Genomic DNA, 20,000 nt, shown 5'->3' with positions numbered 1-20,000 from the left:
TGCTAGTCAGTTTTTGTTTTCATGTGGCTGACTTATCAGAAGAAGGGTAGTACAGTGGAAGGCTTCTCCCCACCCACCCACCCATTCTTTCTTTCTTTCTTTCTAAAGGTAACTGTAACCCTCCCCTCCCCGGAAAAAGAAAATAAGAAATGAAAGATGATACTGAAGAATGATCATATGATTTGTGAATATGAAAAATAAAGTACACAGAACGATTATTATTATTCTATTTATTTTTTATTCATTTGTTTTATTTGTTCTGACAGGGAAGACTTCGATCCGCGTTCAGAAATTCTTTGTTCTCTCATCATAAGCATCTCCAAAGGCCTTAGAGGTAATTAGCAGGGTTCTCAAGAGTGTTTCTCCTGTTAGCAATGTAGTAATCTTGCTAATCTTTCTCAAGAACCGTAAAGACACCCTTAAAAACCAGTGCAACTTACACCAGTACAGGCTTTTGGAAGAAAGATAAAACGCTTCACAATACGAGGCGTGGAGTGTGCAGTGTGTAAGTATAATCAGTGTGGATGTCCAGGGATGGCGCAGCTTTACCTGGATGCCACTCAGCGAGGCCACACTTCCGCTCACTCCGCTGTTGTACTTTCCCTTTGTCACGCCGAGCACGACATAGTCCGGCAGTAACCTGGATTCGTACTTTGAAGCAATTTTGAAACTGGACACCGAGATACAAGCACCCGCAGTGACGCTCTCGAGTGGCCGTGAATAGGTCTTGTTCTGTAGGTGGAATGCGCATCACCGTTTCACATGGACCACGTTCTCACAAGTTCGGGCGTCTCTTTTCAACGGTGTTAATCCCCACAATGCTAATAACACATTTTTTGCATCCTCTCAGTAACTTACGACAAAATTATGGACTGAAATTAAAACAGACATTCACTTCTCTTGCTTGCATCAGCGGCATCTTTTGAAATCATACTTTTAAATGCAACACAACATATGATTTAACCTTAGAATTCAGAGTAGTCAATAGAATGATTAACACCTTCACTGCGAAGACCAACAATTCCCAGTACTTAAGGCATGCATGGAATCTTTAGAAGCATCCACAAGAAAGAAGAGGATAAAAGATAATAAAGTACCCCCCACCATTACCTCTACCACACTGCACACAGGACATGGAGTAGTGTGAAGAAGAGGAGGTGGAGAATGAAAAGGAGGAGGAGGAAGAAGAAGAAGAAGAAGAAGAAGAAGAAGAAGAAGAAGAAGAAATAAAGTACTTCTTAATCACCTTTACAACACTGCAGACAGGACAACGAGGAGAAGGATGATGAAGAAAAATTATATAAGTAGGAGGAGGAGGAGGAGGAGGAGGAGGAGGAGGAGGAGGAGGAGGAGGAAAGAGGATAAGGACACAGAACAAATGGAAAGGATTACCATCTTATATTGTCAGGATGTGTGTTTCCTCTAATTGTTCAGGAGATTTGTATAACACCAGGAAAAGAAAGAAAGGACACAAGTTGCTTTTTTCTTCTTCTACACAAACTCCCTCAACAATTCAAGGAAACAAACATCCTGGCAAGATTTGAAGATGGGGGCGTTATAATATGGTCGCGTAAACTGCTGCATCTTTTATTATTCCTCAGTCTGTATGATTCTATGTCTGTCTGTCTGTCTGTCTGTCTGTCTGATTGGTTGGTTGGCTGGCTGGTTGGCTGGTTGATCGTTTGGTTGGCTGGTTGGCTGGCTGTTTGTCTGTTTACCTAGCTGGATGACTTTCTCTCTCTCTCTCTCTCTCTCTCTCTCTCTCTCTCTCTCTCTTTCTTTGCCTGTTTTTTTCTTTCTTTTGTCTGTTTCTCCGTTTGTCTTTTCTGTCTGTCTCTCTCTCTCTCTCTCTCTCTCTCTCTCTCTCTCTCTCTCTCTCTCTCTCTCTCTCTCTCTCTCTCTCTCTCTCTCTCTCTCTCTCTCTCTCTCTCTCTCTCTCTCTCTCTCTCTCTCTCTCTCTCTCTCTCTCTCTCTCTCTCTCTCTCTCTCTCTCCACCACCACCACCACCACCACCACTACCACCACCACTGCCACCATAACGTTCCCAATCAAACAGTGGCCCTAATTGGAGTGGACTGCGGTGCTTGGGGGTGCTTTGGGTGTAATCTGCTCCCCAATGCAATAAATACTGGAGTGAATGCTAATAATTACACCTTGCCGTGGCTGGTAAACCTGAAAACACGCCGCATATTTACTTAACAAGCCAATGAAGTCGTTGTGAGTCTCCTAAACCCCTTCCAGGATCACTTACTGGGAGGAAGGAGGGAGGGATGGAGGAGGGAAAGAGGTGGTTGGTGGTGGAGGTGGTGGTGGATGCAAAAGGTGTGTTGTTTCTGTGATTATACAAGAGTTGGTGTTAGTTGATGTGTGTGTGTGTGTGTGTGTGTGTGTGTGTGTGTGTGTGTGTGTGTGTGTGTGTGTGTGTGTGTGTGTTCATCTCATAGTGCTATCTTTACTTTTTACGTCAGATGAACGCCGGCCATGGGCAACAACAACAACAACAACAACAACAAAAATATAAATGCCAGTGCTGAAAATACGGAGTCAAAAAGGAGTCTGCAAAAAGTTGAGAGAGTCTTCTTGAAACCTTCCTCTTGCAACACTTGAAGTCAAAGGTAGATAGAAATGCAGAAGAAGAGTTTACAGTACCAGGGATTAGACATTGAGAATAATGGTTAACTCTTGCTTGTATTGTGCAACGAAGATGTGAAGAATGGCAAAGTTATTCCTGTTTTTTTGAGAGGCAGGAGAGAAGCTTTTAACTTGCTTGCATCCCCAATAGTTCTGCTGTGACAAATTGAGACTGTTCTTAGAAACCACCGACGTTGCTGTACAATTGACTTTTTTTTCGGAAACTGTCAAGGTTGTGGAAGTGTGAATGATCTTGTGTGTGTGTGTGTGTGTGTGTGTGTGTGTGTGTGTGTGTGTGTGTGTGTGTGTGTGTGTGTGTGTGTGTGTGTGCGAGTGAATGTGTGTGCGTGTGTGAGTGTGTGAGTGAGTGAGTGTGAGTGTGTGTGTTTAGCTCAAAGAAAATTCGTAGCCGTTAGATTAACAAGGAACATTCGACTTGAAATCTCCACCCACCTTTTGACTGATAGAAGCGAGATCAAACCAACAGACCTTCATTAGGCTGAGCGTGGAGGAGTACCTACACCTTACGGCAATTCTTGAAGGAGACAGTAAGCACAGAATAGACGCCGCATCTTCTTCACGCCCCAGAGTACTGTGTAAGAGACTGCAAGGCCACAGAGAGCTGATTACCGCTGTCAAGAGTCACAAGAAGCACATCTCCCACCGTAACTTTGATCTCAGGCGCGCTGTGTTGCTATCATGTGTACTTAAGCATGAGAGCTGCCTAATGCCTAAAGCTTGACTATAAGGCGGAACTTTCATGTTTTCTTTTTATTTCTTATTGCCTTTTTACCTTGTGATTTGTTAAAGAGCACCAAGATTCTCAGGTAAAAATGTTAACTCCTATTCCTAGCTACACATAAGGTGCGTGTTATATTGTATAGGAGAGAAACCGTGCTTATATAGGAAAAAAAATGTATGGATTCATAAGATAAGACAGAAAGACAGACAGACAGAGAAATACATACATACATAAAGGTAGGCTATTTTTTTTTTTATCCAAGAAGGGAGGCTGGCCTAGGACAACAAAAAATAGAAAAAAAAAAGACCCACTTGGAATATCAGTTCCTTCAAAAATTAAAATAGGTAGATGAATTGATGTTAAGGCTCCACAGGAATAGACACAGATGAATTGAGATGAGTGTAGATGCTGTAAGTGTAAGGTGTATGGAGTAAAAGGCGGGACGAGTTATGCAAGACTAATTACACTGAACGGGAGGGAGTGTGAAGGATTAAGTTTTGAGACAAGGGCGTGCTGTAGCGTGTGAGAGAGAGAGAGAGAGAGAGAGAGAGAGAGAGAGAGAGAGAGAGAGGAATGAAGGAAAGCGTCACTAGCATCACGGTTCGTCCTTGTCTATAGAGGATGTGTTGTGGTTTGTCTCCTGTTTTTCCCCTTTTTTTTTTTTTTTTTTGTTTTTTTTTTTGTGCCGGGATCTGTCTGTTGTATTTTGCCGGAGAGAGAGAGAGAGAGAGAGAGAGAGAGAGAGAGAGAGAGAGTAGTCCAATAGAGGTAATTTTAAACGTCAAGGATCGCGTACTCAAAAGATTCCGTGTCTTATCTTGATCATTTCTATCAGTCCTTCATTGTAGTCATTGGGAATATTTGTATTCTTTTTTTTTATTTTCCAGTGATTCCAGTGATCTTTAAATGAAAATCCTGCTTTGTAAGTGAGAAAAAGAAAATGCCCATAAGACTAACTATTAAGTCAGCCTTTGATTATTATTGTGACGAGTTCAGAGCGTTGATCAATATGAAAATCTCTCAGAAGAACAAGTTTCGATGGTTTTTCTTGCATTTTCATCTGTCTTCATTATCACGATGGATTAATTAGCCAGTCTCAGGAGTTTTCTTCAATAACTCTTCTCGTGTACTCAACCAGTGCACTTTACACGTACGCTGCATATTTTGTTTAGGACGCCATCAGTTCTTAATCGACAGTACAAAAAAGAACATATACACCAAGTTTACATAACGCCATATTTCTTGCTCTTCTCGAGTTCAACGCCACGATAACGACGCTGAAGGATATACAAGTTAACCTAACCTAACATGACTGTTACAGCCTTCAGCCAGCCTAGTAGAGTGGATTGTTGCAGATTACAGCACACAATCTTGAAACACTCCACTGATATCAAAACGAGTTATCAATTAATCTGAACCTAACAGATATATCATCTACAATAAAATCTATGAAAGAGATGTCAACCATACAGTCACACATTTAGAAGGTTGAAATAGTATCTTAGTGTTGTATATGTGATTCCATAGCATGCAAAGAAGAAAATAACTTATGAGAGACACTTTTTTTTTCACCCCGTGCTCTTGTGTTCTAAAATTCTCTCGTGGAACACTTGAATATGTCTTTCTGAATTCATAAGTGCACGAGTTTCAAAGTCTCGTAACTCCATACACACACTAGAGTCCCCACGCCACAATTCGTAAACCAAGACAAGAAGTACCGCGTCTTTGAGTCTGTCCTTGTGGCTTCCGAGTTCCTTATCTAATGTTCGCGTCCCTCAGATGTCTTGTGGTCAGTGAATGAGAGGGAAGCGTGGGACACAGAACGACAAGGATGAGGATCAGGAAACAGGTTGGCTTTTAGGAGATGACGAGGCGTGTGTGCGTGTGTGTCTGTGCAAGGGAAGAGGAGAGGAGGGGACACTGGGAGGGGAAGGGGATAGTGATGGGAAGTGTTAATAGGTAGAGGCAGTGATGAAGCGTGTGATAAGGGCGTGTCTCAGTGGGAGTGGGAGTGACAGGGAATTAGTCTGACGAGAGTGGAAGTAGTACGTAATGATTGGATGGCAGTGATTAAGTATGTGTATGTGTGTGTGTGTGTGTGTGTGTGTGTGTGTGTGTGTGGGTGGGTGGTTGGGTGGGTGGGTGGATGGGTGGGGTGCGTAACAATAGTAGTAAAAGTACCAGTAATAGTAATATGATAATAGTAGTAGTAGTAGTAGTAGTAGTAGTAGTAGTAGTAGTAGTAGTAGTAGTAGTTGTTGTTGTTGTTGTTGTTGTAGCAGTAGTAGTTATAGTTACAGGAATATACATTTGCTTTAAAATGGTAATAGCTATGACTGCGAGAGAGAGAGAGAGAGAGAGAGAGAGAGAGAGAGAGAGAGAGAGAGACGGGGAAGGAGGAGCACTGGGGACAATGTGTGGTGTGGGAGGACAAGCAGACAAAAACAGGTGAAGAGTACTAGGCGTCACGCACCTCCGCCGTCACAGTGAGTCACGTCACGTTTTTTTGTTGCGTTAGTTTTCGTAACGTGCTGGAAAAGTAATGTCGTGACGGGCTTATGTGTACTGTGTATTGTGTGGCGGTGGTGGTGGTGGCGGTAGTGGTGGTGGTGGTGGTGGTCATGTTGGGGGAGGGAGGACAGTAGTTGTGGTGGTTTGTGGTGGTGGTGGTTGTGGTGGTGACTGTAGGATGTCTTGTCGCTGCTACTGTTTGTGTTATTATGATGTGGCTTGGTTTTTATGTCTGCTTTTTTTTCTCATCCATGTGTGTGTGTGTGTGTGTGTGTGTGTGTGTGTGTGTGTGTGTGTGTGTGTGTGTGTGTGTGTGCGCGTGTGTGTGTGTATGTGCACCAGTGCTTTACTCTAGTTCTATACACAGCTCATTTTTATGCATATTGTAATCTATCTGCCTCTTTGTGTAAATTTTTCTCTCTCTTTCTCTGTCTGTCTGTCTATCTATCTGTCTGTCTGTCTGTCTGTCTGTCTGTCTGTCTGTCTGTCTCTCTCTCTCTCTCTCTCTCTCTCTCTCTCTCTCTCTCTCTCTCTCTCTCTCTCTCTCTCTCTCTCTCTCTCTCTCTCTCTCTCTCTCTCTCTCTCTCTCTCTCTCTCTCTCTCTCTCTCTCTCTCTCTCTCTCTCTCTCTCTCTCTCTCTATATATATATATATATATATATATATATATATATATATATATATATATACACATACATACATACATACATTCATACATATATACATACATATCGGGGTTTAGGCACTTGGGGTTGGTGATGTTTATTGGAAACATGGAGGGCCGGGCATCGTCGTATATTCAGTTAATGCCTGGATTTGCCTTATATTCGTGATATTCGTTGTGAGCCTTGGATTTATTCCCCATTTGGATCAAACGAATCCTGGAACCGTTTTGTGGCTAGCGGCGGAAAGGATTGGGATGGGCGTGATGGGTGGGGTGGCCCAGCAGTGGGAGGGAGGAGAGCAAGGGGGATCACCAACATTCATAATTTACAACGGGAAGTGACTGAGAGGGCGTGTACTGTGAAATACTGTGATACATAACACGTCACTCTCTTGGTTTGGGCGAGGGCGTCTGGCACCAAACCTGTACCAGCGTCCGTCACTTGCAAGCCATGGAGAGTTACGATGAGCGACTATTGATGTAGGGGCGTGAAGGGAAGAATTCGAGCTATTTCCCGAAAAGAACCGAATTTCTTTGCTGCCTTTGCCTCGCCAACACACGAACTGAAGGCAAATCACGCGAGGTTAGAGTTTTGGCAGGTTTCTCAATTATCCTGGGCCGGGGAGTGCGTGTCTGTGTGTGTGTCTGTACCGTGCGGGGCTGAAGGATATCCCATGGTCTCGTCTCGCCCAGTGTTGGTCTCGCGGCTGTGGATGGATGTCTCTTGACCACGAAGGACATCAGTTGTGGAAACGTGGAGAGTGTCCTGCTGTTGTGACTCACCGCGCTCTGACTGTAGCGTTAGTGGGTAACTGAAAAAAAAGAGAAAAGAAAAGTATGGTAAATGAATGATGGATTATAGATAAAGACGATAAAGAATGATAAAGACGAGATATAAACAACTGAGTATAGAAAAAAAAGGATAAGGAATGATAAAAGGAAAACAGGCAAAATATAGATAAACGTATGTAAAATAAAGAAAAGGATAAAGAATGATAAATAAGAAGAAACACAAAGTATAGACAAGCGCATAGAAAATAAAACACAAAGAAAGATAAAGAAAAACAAACAAAACAAAACAAACTAAAAAAAAAAAAAAAAGTTAGCTAATTAAATAAACTAATAAAACCACACTGCATTTACACTCCTCGTACAATTTATCGAGGGAACCAAACAAAAGAAAAACAAGACGAGCTGAGAACACAAACAAAAACGGGGCGAGGTATTTCACAAAAGACACAAGATGACGACCTTCGCTTCCCCATCGACCCGAGTTTTGTCTGTCTGCTTGTTTGTTTTGTCTTTCTTTGTCCCTTTGTTCCTCGCTGTCGGATGTTGCCTGCATGTGACCCTCGCTTGTGCCGCGGGTTAGAGGTGATGACACCCTCGCGTGCTCGCCCTGTCAAGGTAGTTTTAGGAGCCCGTGTATAGAAAACGCAGCCATAACTAAAGCAGTCACGCATTTAGTTAGCCTTTTGTCTCTACGTCCTTGTTTATTGTGAAGCTCACCGTCTGTATCTCTTACTCGTTCTTCCTTCCCTCATCTTCTAATTTTTTGTCTTTTACACAAACACACACACTCTCTCTCTCTCTCTCTCTCTCTCTCTCTCTCTCTCGAACAAAAAGAAACCCACCCAGACAATCCTGTGGTGTCACAAAAAGCTGCCTGCGTTCCGCCCCCACGTGTGTCCAGGCGGCAAGAAATTCCTCAGAAGAGTGCATCACCTCCTCATGGGTTCAGAGTTCAGTGGCCGTGAAGGCGTGGTCATTACCAGAGCGTACAATTACCACACTGGCCCTGGCGCTCATTTAGTTACGTTGTTTTTACTTCCGCCATTTGCGTAAGTGGAATATTATAATGTCTGTATGATTGTAAAGATAAGGTATTGTGTTTCTCTCTAGGTTATTCCCCGTGTTAGTATAAAACGCCAGACTTTCACTACACTACGTCCCACTGATCTTTTTCTCGCCTTAATTACACTGTTGGGACTGCAAACCGTAATGCAGGTGACGTTATTATTGGTATTTCTGCCTTGGCTTAAACGTTCCTCCTTGGTAGCCTGCCAGATCCCGTTATCAGGTGGGTAATTATAACAATCCGGCTCATATAGAACGCCGGCGTGACCTCCACACTCATTAACTTGACAGCCACGACCCCTCCCGCCTCGACCTCCCACTGGCAGACCACGCGAGGCAGGAGACACTCATTCCCTTTACGCAGGTCAAGGTTCTGGGCTGGAATGGAGGTCTTGCAGAGGGCGTGGGTGTGTAGTAGGTGTGGCCTGTGGGTGGTATAAGTGATAGTGGTGCCTTGATGCTGAGCTGTTTGTATCTGTGTTTCAGGATGCGTCGGTGGCTTCCAGACGTGGTGACTCTTGTGTTCCTGGTGGTGGTGGTGGTGGTGACAGCCGTGCCTCCCCAACGAACTGATCTTCTTCAGGTGGGTGCTCGCGTAACTATGTATGTGTGTGTCTGTGTTGTAGTTGTTAGTAGTTGTAGTAGTAAATATTTTTATTATTCTTTCTATCATCCTTGATATTACTCGTATCGTTTCTGCAACTGCTACTGCTACTGCTACTCCTACGGTTACTGTTACTGCTATACTGCTAGTGCTACAGCTACTACTACTGCTACTGCTACTACTTCTACTACTACTGCTACTACTACTACTACTACTACTACTACTACTACTACTACTACTACTACTACTACTACTACTACTACTACTACTACTACTACTACTACTACTACTGTTAAAATAGCGATGATTTGACTTAATGTAACTGAGCACACACACACACACACACACACACACACACACACACACCAGAGAAAAATAATACCATATACCATGCCGAGAAGAAGGATCAGCCTGGGTCTGGACATCAAAGGGAAGGCGGGGAGGAAGACTCACGTAAAGAAACTCTCATTAATCTAAACCAACCTGGGAGGAGAAAAACACGTTATGGGGCGAACATTTTATCCAAACACGCCAGAGAGAGAGAGAGAGAGAGAGAGAGAGAGAGAGAGAGACAGGAGGGGGAGGTGACGATTGGCGATAGAGGTTGGCTTGGAAAGAGACAAAGCGGTCAGCACATGGCGGGGTGTGGCGGCCGGACGGGGATGAGCCAGCCAACCGTCACCGTACACAGGATATGGACTGTCCCGCCGCCACAATACACCGTCCCTCACTCCGCTGCAGACTTTGCGCTGCTTGCCACCCGTCGTTTGTCTACCGCGTGCTAATTATGACGAGACACACACACACATACATATTCATATCCATACAAACACATAGGTTGAAAGGATAAATCAGCAAGGGTATATGTTTCTCTTTCTTTTTTTTTTTTTCTTTTAACGATACGCAAATACATGTAGATAGATTGGATTTATTATGGTTTTTTTTTACGGGATACAGACACGTAGATGAATAAAGTTAATGTATTTTCAAGGATAGATGTCGTGCTATTGTTATTTTGTCTTATCATCTAACGAGTCACACAAAGCAAAGACTGATTAACGGAATGCATTAAGGAGAATAAATTGTGTGTGCTTTTTTTTTTCTAATGAAACACTAACACTTAGATGCATTTATTTTCAAGAGTAGATGCAGTACGTAGAATGTGTTTACTATTTTCTTCTAACATAACACAGAGACACAAAGAGAGTATAGTCGAAATAATCAGAAACAATATATAAAGTGCTTTTTAGTTGCATTTTTCCTCAAACTTCCTGGTGTGTGTGTGTGTGTGTGTGTGTGTGTGTGTGTGTGTGTGTGTGTGTGTGTTGTTATGCCCGAAATGTTAATATAGTTTGAATTTATCCCTGTTTCGGTGATGTATTAAGGCCACTGATCCACGAGCGGAAATGAGTATTGCCCTTTTATGGGGATGCGAACACGATTACCATAACTGCATATCTGTGTGTGTGTGTGTGTGTGTGTGTGTGTGTGTGTGTATGTCAGCGTGCAAAACATTCAGCTATGCACTTCCTTTTGACAATCCTGAGGTGTTCACTTCACTGCGACGTTCAACAATTTACAACACTTAAAACATTGCATGGAATATTCATAAGCATCTAAAATAAAGAATAAAATAAAGGAGACGAAAAAGATTACATTTTATAATATTTCCCCAGTACAATGTTTGGCGGTGGCTGTCGAACAAGAAAATATGTCTTACAGTGGTTAATGATTCGGGAAAAAAGTGTCATTTTTTTTTTTTATACCATGTGGGCTTTTCACGGGAACTTATGGGCTAAAGGGGATACTTATTAAGGGTACCTCCTATTTCAAAGCCCACCCGCTAGGAAACCGTTGCCCCGAGTGAGGAAGCCCAACCTACACTCAGACCGTAGACATGATTCGAACCCGTGCGCTTGGAGACCCCTCGGATCCCAAAGCACGCACGGATCCACTGTACCACGGCGTTAACAGTGTACAATCTAAAAGGCTAGTTTCGGATTCATATTTTAGATACAACTAGTAGAATGAACTGGTGTATGATTTGCATAGTGTGTGTGTGTGTGTGTGTGTGTGTGTGTGTGGACGTGTGAATGTATAATTGTAAATTTCAGAAGCAGCGAGGATGTGGTCGCAGTAAAAGAGATAGATAGAGAGAAAAAAAAAGGAACATAAAGAATGGGAGGAAAAAGGTGATGACAGTTGTGTGTGTGTGTGTGTGTGTGTGTGTGTGTGTGTGTGTTGACGGGTGAGTGGCTGTGAGGAGTACAAGGCAATGCTGTGTTATGCTGTGTTGTTGTGTTGTGTTGTGCTGTGTTGTTACCTAACTTCATGACCCGTGGCGAAGCGAGAGGTGTTCTGCCTGTTGATTGGTCCTCCCTCTGTCCACGCGGCGCCACACACACGCCTCACACACCTCGCTTCCTGTTTTTTGTTTCACGTATCTAGATAATCCAACTTTTTATCATATATACGAGTGTCTGTCTGCGTGTGGGTGTGCTAGATACTCCTCATCCTGTCCTTGACTTGCTTAACCCTTCGCGATAGATGAAAAAAAGGTTAAATTGCTTAAGATTTGATGTCTCATATATCTCGAGGTGTTTGCTTGTGTTTGCTCTTTTTGTGGGTGGAAGGAAGGGAAGAGGAGGAAGATAAGGAAATGAAACATAGAATGACTGAACGGGGGAAGAGGAAGGAGGTGAGGAAGAGGGAACATAGGAGAAGAGAAGGAAAATGAGAAAGAGGAAGTTGATGAATGGGAAAAGGGGAAAACAGAAGGGAGAGGATGAGAGAGGAAGGAAGAGAACAGAGGAAATAAGAATAAATGAATAAAAGAGATGGAGAGAGAGAGAGAGAGAGAGAGAGAGAGAGAGAGAGAGAGAGAGAATGTGGGAATGGGGGAAGGAGGAAAGTTTATGTGGCTTGGGGGAAGGGGAAGGGGAGGGAATGAAGGACACATAAGGTCGCAGGCAGTCACTGAAACTTATATAAATTAGCCTCTATCACCCTGCTCTCTGACTCACCGCGTGCACGAGAGAGAGAGAGAGAGAGAGAGAGAGAGAGAGAGAGAGAGAGAGAGAGAGAGAGAGAGTTAACAAAGAATACAGAAATGACATTGAAATAAACATAACAATAAACGTAAATATATCAATGGAATGGAGACTAAGCTCGAACAAATTTAAAGTTGATACTAATTGGGATGAGAATAACACTAGCTAAGCAAATAAATAAATAAATAAAGCCTTTGAAAAGTTGGACATTGATACTGGTTAGAAGAAAATAACAATAATAGAATAAAAACAAACACACACACAAACCTTGGACTTGCTCGATATTGATATTAGTTGGAGGTAAAATAGCACTAGAGAAGTAAGAAAAAAGAGAAAAAAAATAATCCTTGGAATAATTTAGTGTTAGTTGGAAGAAAAATAACACAAGGATTATAGATAGAATACTTTTGATTTATCTATTTTCCTTCCTTTTTTTTTTTTTTTTTTTTTAATTGAGCTAACGGCATCACGTGACAGGGCCAAGTATTGACGCGATAAACCGAATTACTGTCTCGACACACACACACACACACACACACACACACACACACACACACACACACGTCCCTCGAACAACAACAAAAGAGCATCGTGCGTGTACTACAAAGCTTGGTGTGCCAGATTAACAACTAACAAAGCCTTCCTTGTGACCAATCTTCAAAACGTTCTTGTCGTGTTATTTTTATCCTTCCACATTTTTATTTACTTTTTTTCGTGAAACTTCCCGAGAATTTATCAGGTAATGGAAGAATGCCATTACTGTCCATTTTCTCAGGTGTATTAGTGTCAATAAGTAAAAAAACACATTAGTTGGTTATCATTTTGCCCTTTTTTTGTCTCTTCTTCTATTTCTTCTCTTCTTTCTCTTCTTTTCTTGGATTTCGTGTAGTAATCGTTGTCTTAGTAGTAGTAGTAGTAGTAGTAGTAGTAGTAGTAGTAGTAGTAGTAGTAATATATGTTGTTGTTGTTGTTATTGTTTTGGTGGTGGTGTTCTTGGTGGTGATGATGATGGTGATGGTGGTCGTGGTAGTTGTGGTGGTGATGGTGGTGGTGGTAGTAATATTGTCTTCCCGTCCTCCTCCTCCTCCTCCTCCTCCTCCTCCTCCTCCTCCTCCTCCTCCTCCTCCTCCTCTTCTTCTTCTTCTTCTTCTTCTTCTTCTTCTTCTTCTTCTTCTTCTTCTTCTTCTTCTTCTTCTTCTTCTTCTTCTTCTTCTTCTTCTTCTTCTTCTTCTTCTTCTCTTCTTCTTCTTCTCCTCCTCCTCCTCCTCCTCCTCCTCCTCCTCCTCCTCCTCCAGATAGTTAATACTGTAATGATAATTCTTACCTCGTTCCTGAAAAAAGAAAAAGAAATTACATATAACTTTACCTTGCTGAAGAGGACGGTTGGTGGGGAGGAATCTTCACCTGTACTGTCTATGGCCCTTATTCTAAAACGCTTTGCTCTCCTACCATCACTGCTTTCCAAAGGCTCCAGTTGAAGATACTTGTATTTTAAAGAGTAATATTATGGTTCTGGTGATAGATTGGCAAAATTTCTAGTTTATTAAGAGGAGAAACTGTCTTGAAAACCTGCCTATGTGTCTCTGTGGCCTTGGAAAATTGTCACAGTGAGAGGAAAAGGCGTTTCTGAATATTGGTGATTCAAGGCCATATTGAAAACGCCTTGCATGCTCTCTCACCACGACAATTTTTCCGGTACCTAGAGACGACTAGTAGGATTTTCAAGGCAGTTTCTCCTTATGATAAACTAGAAATCTTACTCATCCGTCACCAGAACCGTAAAAATACCCTTAAGAACATGAGTATCTTCAACTAGAGCCTTTGAAAACAATCGTCGTGAGGGAGCAAAACGTTTCTGTCTTTTATTTTCACTTTTTTTCACATAAGGGCGCTGAACAGAGGACAACAAAACACATGTGAAATAAAAAGAAGAAAAGACTCACTGACGGCAATTTATCAAAACTCATAAAGGGCAACAGGTGTGGTGCTGTTTGTTCTTCCTTTGTGTGAATGGAATGGCAGGAAATGACGGTGATTCAATGATAGAGGAAGGAAGAAAGAAGGAAGGAAGGAAAGAGAGAGAGGGAATGGAGGGAATGAATGATGGAGGAAGGAAGGAAGGAAGGAAAGAGAGAGAGGGAATGGAGGGGAAGGGGATAGACGAATGGTAAAGGGAATGAAAGGAATTTGGTGCAGAGAGAGAGAGAGAGAGAGAGAGAGAGAGGTAGTATTGTCGCGTGTCAGTCAGTCATATTGATTTAGTTTTGGTATTTTGGGGGTCATTGTCCTGTCCTTCTGACCACCACCACCACCACCACCACCACCACTACTAGCTTTCCCTGCCCATGACCTTCCCTGCTCTCTCTCTCTCTCTCTCTCTCTCTCTCTCTCTCTCTCTCTCTCTCTCTCTCTCTCTCTCTCTCTCTCTCTCTTTTCTTGTGTATTTCTATCAATATGACTTTATTTACGTTCTTGGTGTGAGTGATTTATTTTCCCTTATTTCCTTTCACTTCTCTGAGTTTCTCCTTTTGATATATCTCTTTAAATTTGATCTTTTTTTTTTCGTTTCATTCTATTCATCTCTTAGTTTCATTTTTTATCATCTCGTATCTCATCTTTTTCTTTCTTTTCGTCCCAATTTAGTCTTTTTTCTTTCTTTTCCTTCTTCGTGATCTGTCTCTTCGTTTTAATTCGTCTCTTCTTCTCTTTTATTCAATTTCATCTTTCCTCCTCACTTTATTTGAATCATTTAGTATTTTTTTTTTTCATTTATCTCCTTCTACTTCGTTTTATCTTCATTTTGTTTTAATTTCGTCTGATTTTTGGTAATTTTTTCTTTTCCTTCTCCTAATTTTTCTTCTTCCTTTTATTTCCACCCCTTCACATGTCTCACCTTTCCTTCTTTCCTGTTCTTCTTTCCCTTCTTTATCCTCTTCCTTCATTTACTCCCTTCCTCCATTTTGTGCTTCCTTCACACCTTCCTGCTAGCTAAATCCCTTCCTGCTTCTCCTTTCCTCCTCTTCCTCCTCCTCCTCCTTCTCCTCCTTCCCTTCCTCGTCTGTTCCTCTTCATTTCTTTCTGTCTTGTCTTACTCCCTTCCTGCTTTCCTTTCTTTTTTCCTCTTCTTCCTTTCTTCTCCTCCCTTCTTCTTCTTTCCTACTTTTTCTTTCTTCCCTCTTCCATGTTTGGCATTGAAATAGTTGGTGTTCTGATGTTCAAGGACTTCACTGCAATAATGTTTTAAGTTAACTATATCCTCCTCCTCCTCCTCCTCCTCTTCCTCCTCCTCTTCTTCTTCCTCCTCCTCCTCCTCCTCCTCCTCCTCCTCCTCCTCCTCCTCCTCCTCCTCCTCCTCCTCCTCCTCCTCCTCCTCCTCCTCCTCCTCCTCCTCCTCCTCCTCCATTTCTTTCCTTCATATGCATTACTGTTTTAGTGGAATGCGCTTTACTAACACGTCTCTCTCTCTCTCTCTCTCTCTCTCTCTCTCTCTCTCTCTCTCTCTCTCTCTCTCTCTCTCTCTCTCTCTCTCTCTCTCTCTCTCTCTCTCCTCCTCTCCTCCTCCTCCTCCTCCTCCTCCTCCTCCTCCTCCTCCTCCTCCTCCTCCTCTATTTAATTTGTTCTTTCCAGAGTCTGTTGTTTCTTTCTTTCCTTTGTATTCCTCCTCCTCCTCCTCCTCCTCCTCCTCCTCCTCCTCCTCCTCTTTTTCTCCCTCTCCTTCACGGTATGTCTTAATTTTCTCCGTCTTTCTACACTTCCTTCCCTCATCAATTTTTCATTTTTCTTTCATTTTTACTTTTTCTTGTCATTCTTTCTTTCTTCCTTCATCTTTTTCCTTCTTTCGCTTCCCTTCACTGTTTCCTTCCTCTCACGTTTTTCCTCAACAATTTCTTTTCTTTTTTTCCGTCCCTTACTTTCCTTTCCATCCTGTTTTTTTTTTTCTTTTCTTCATATTTTTTTTCTCATGTCTTCGCTATCCACTTTCCTTACCTTTCCTCCTCCTTCCTTCCCTTCCCTTCCCTTCTTTTCTCTTCCCTTCCCTTCCCTTCCCTTTCCTTTCCTCCCATCTTTTACCCCCTCCCTTCTCTTCCCCTCACTTAACTATGTAGAATACCACACTTTCGTCCTTCTCCTCCCCCCTCTTCCCCTTACAATAATTCCTTCCCTCGCCCTCCACTCTATCCTCCCCTTCCCCTATCTCCTCCCCCCTTCCCTTGCTTCCCTCCCCAGGTGAGACGTGTAATTAGGCTGTCATGAAGTGTTGCGGGTCGCCCCTCAGACGTGGGAGGGAGTGGGGAGGGGAGGGATAGGGAATAGGGGGAAGAAGGGGAGAGGGTTGGGAGGAAGATAGATTAGGATTGACTAGAGAGACACACGCGCACAGACACGCGCGGGCACACACACACACACACACACACACACACACACACACACACACACACACACACACACACACACACACTTAGAATCCATAATCACAACATGAATTTATGTAAGATGGTTAAACTGGCCAAGGGCAACATAAAAAGAAAAAAAAAGCCTACATAATTGCCAGTTCCCTTGCAGGTCCGAGAGTTAGCCAAAAAAATAAATAAATAAAGGGATAAATGTCTTGAAACCTCTCTCTTTTGTTAAGTGAAGTCATAGGAAGGTGGAAATACAAAAGTAAAAAGGGAGTTCCAGAGTTTACCAGAAAAAGGTATGAATGATTTTTACTGGTTAACTCTTGCATTAGATGAGAGGCTCGTGAGTGGAGGTGATGGAAGGAAGGAATGGTGGAGCTGGAGAGGTGGAGGAGGGAATGTGTGTGGAATGTTATCAATGTAAGGAGTGATTGCCTCTTCAGTAATTATTGAGAGCGTAGTCTGTTTAGTTGGTATGTCTCTTGCTTTTTGGTCGGTGTGATTCTATCCCTCCGCTTAACTCTAAGGGAAGCGCGCGCCGCGTTTCTGAACTCATCACTGGTTATTTTCTGAAGAGTGTCTTGTGGCTTGGCTTTGGGGATGAAATGTTCGCCTCTTGTCCCACCACCTCGAGAATCTATGTTTTGATTTATCTTTCTATTTATTTATTTTTTCTAATTCTCCCATCTGTCTTTTTTATACATTTGTTAAGCTCTTCTTTTTTATTATAATTTTTTCCTGTGTTGTAGCGTAACATGTGTTTTCTGCATTTTTGTCACGCGCAAACACACACAAAAAAAAAAAAATAATAAAAAGTGTGTGGAGAAGTGGAATGTATTGAGTGATGAAGTTGTTACACCACATAATATGCATAGCTTTAAAGAAAAATTAGATAAGTGGAGATGTGGAGACAGAATACTATGAGCCCCGCTCGATCCCTGTACAATACAACTTGGTAAGTACACACACACACACACACACACACACACACACACACACACACACACACACACCGGTAGCTCAGTGGTTAGAGCGCTGCCTTCACAAGCCAGAGGACCGGGGTTCGATTCCCCGGCCGGGTGGAGATATTTGGGTGTCTCTCCTTTCACGTGTAGCCCCTGTTCACCTAGCAGTGAGTAGGTACGGGATGTAAATCGAAGAGTTGTGACCTTGTTGTCCCGGTGTGTGGTGTGTGCCTGGTCTCAGGCCTATCCAAAGATCGGAAATAATGAGCTCTGAGCTCGCTCTGTAGGGTAACGTCTGGCTGTCTCGTCAGAGACTGCAGCAGATCAAACAATGAAACACATACACACCAAGTGACACCATAGTCCAGAAAAGAGACCAGATAAGCAGAGAGAGAGAGAGAGAGAGAGAGAGAGAGAGAGAGAGAGAGAGAGAGATCAATACATACAATAAAACATGCCTCCTATATGCTTTCTTCTTCACAGCAAATAAAGAAAACGAGAAAATATTTCTAAGAAGGATTTACACTCTCCGTTCTCAGCCTTTACAGAGCACGCAGGAAGAAGGATGTGCATGTGTCAAGGATGATAATGGTGGTGGTGATGATGATGGAAGTTTATTAGAAGTAGCAAAAGTAGTTTAGTGAGGGCAACAGCAACTTTAGTGGTATCCAATGGTAGTGGTCTTCTTATCATTGTTATTATTGTTATTATTATTGTTATTATTATTATTATTATTATTATTATTATTATTATTATTATTATTATTATTATTATTATTATTATTATTATTATTATTATTATTATTATTATTGTTATTATTATTATTATCATTATTATAATTATCATTATTTATTATTATTATTATTATTATTATTATTATTATTATTATTATTATTATTATTATTAATATTATTGTTATTGTTATAATAATTATTGTTATTATAACAGTTATTATTATTATTGTTATAATCATTATCTTCATTGTTGTTGTTGTTATTATTATTATTATTATCATATTATTACTGTTATTCTTGTTTTGTTTTTATTTTTGTTGTTGTTCTTGATGTTATTTTTATTATTGCTATTATTATTATTATTATTATTATTATTATAGTAGTAGTAGTAGTAGTAGTAGTAGTAGTAGTAGTAGTAGAAATAGCAGTTTTAGTAGTAGTAGTAGTAGTAGTAGTAGTAGTAGTAGTAGTAGTAGTAGTAGTAGTAGTAGTAGTAGTAGTAGCAGTACTAGTAACAGCAACAGCAGCAGCAACAACAGTAGTAGCAGCAATAATAGCAGCAGCATCACCATCCTCAACAGTAGCAAAGACAGTGTTGTTTTGTTAAGATCACCTTCCTTCCTCAGACCAATGTCCCCGAGGAGGCAGCAGCGGCCGTCGACACAGCGGAGGGCAGGTCCAGGAGGCAGGTGGCTGAAGAGGACCCAGGTACGCCCTTTCCTGTGCTCTACCTGTGCAAAGACTCACCTGTGCACTACCTTATCACCACACCTTGTTACTTCCTTGCACAGTCCTCTTAAGTCTCTCTCTCTCTCTCTCTCTCTCTCTCTCTCTCTCTCTCTCTCTCTCTCTCTCTCTCTCTCTCTCTCTCTCTCTCTCTCTCTCTCTCTCTCTCTCTCTCTCTCTCTCTCTCTCTCTCTCTCTCTCTCTCTCTCTCTCTCTCTCTCTCTCTCTCCCTATCGAGCAGTTTATTAGCATTGTTTGTTTAGTAGGTAGTCTTGATGTAGACTAAGAGGGGTAGCTGTTATGATATTTGTTTCTTTTATTATAAGTTTCTCCTCCTCCTCCTTTTCGTCCTCCTCCTCCTCCTCCTCCCGTTCTTTTTCTTTTCTTCTTTTTTTCTTTTCCTTTCTTGTCTTCTTTTTTTCTTCTTTTCTTCACTTCCCTTCTCTTCTTTTCTCTTCACATCCCTTGCATTCTCTTCTCTTCTCTTCTCTCTCTCTCTCTCTCTCTCTCTCTCTCTCTCTCTCTCTCTCTCTCTCTCTCTCTCTCTCTCTCTCTCTCATTTGCCTGAATAAAACATGCAAAGATTCACGCACAATGTCACAGCACGATATACCAATAATCTGAGAGAGAGAGAAGCGGCACTGTAGAGAGTTATGAATGGGGGAGCGTCATTGCTAGTGCCTTTCGTGACGTTACTCTGCGTGGCCCTGATGTGTGCCGAGTTATTGGCAGCGTGAGGTCATTGTATTGTGCCCGCCCCCTCCTCCTCCTCCTCCTCCTCCTCCTCCTCCTCCTCATTCTGTCACGCTTTTCTTTGTGTATTCTTTTATGTAACAGGAAGATTGGGTGGGTAGGTACTTAACATGCCTTCCCTTGTGACAAAAATGTGGATATACGTAGTTATTTTCTTGTTGGTGTTGCTCTTGTTCTTCTGGGAAAGTATCCTTCCTTACTTTTTATTTGTGGTCTTTCTTCTTCTTTTGCCTTTGTCTTCTTCGTCTTCTTCTTCTTTTCATTATTATTATTATTATTATTATTATTATTATTATTATTATTATTATTATTATTATTATTATTATTATTATTATTATTATTATTATTATTATTATTATTAT

At 41.8% G+C, this 20,000-nt stretch overlaps 1 protein-coding gene across 3 annotated transcripts in view; it reads left to right on the top strand.

The window, feature by feature from the left end:
- The window catches only part of LOC123520822 (MAM and LDL-receptor class A domain-containing protein 1-like), a 37,910-nt gene that overhangs the window by 2,337 nt on the left and 15,573 nt on the right, over positions 1-20,000 (top strand). For all 3 annotated transcript variants that reach the window (XM_045283447.1, XM_045283444.1, XM_045283443.1), the window contains exons 2-3: positions 8,893-8,989; positions 18,786-18,867. In XM_045283447.1, coding sequence (XP_045139382.1) covers positions 8,894-8,989; positions 18,786-18,867 — 178 coding nt within the window. In that variant the 5' untranslated portion in view covers position 8,893. The remainder of the gene's footprint in view (positions 1-8,892; positions 8,990-18,785; positions 18,868-20,000) is intronic.

This window comes from Portunus trituberculatus, chromosome 47 (genome assembly GCF_017591435.1).
Source record: "Portunus trituberculatus isolate SZX2019 chromosome 47, ASM1759143v1, whole genome shotgun sequence".
NCBI lineage: Eukaryota > Metazoa > Arthropoda > Malacostraca > Decapoda > Portunidae > Portunus > Portunus trituberculatus.
This window is presented reverse-complemented; position numbering and strand designations above follow the sequence as displayed.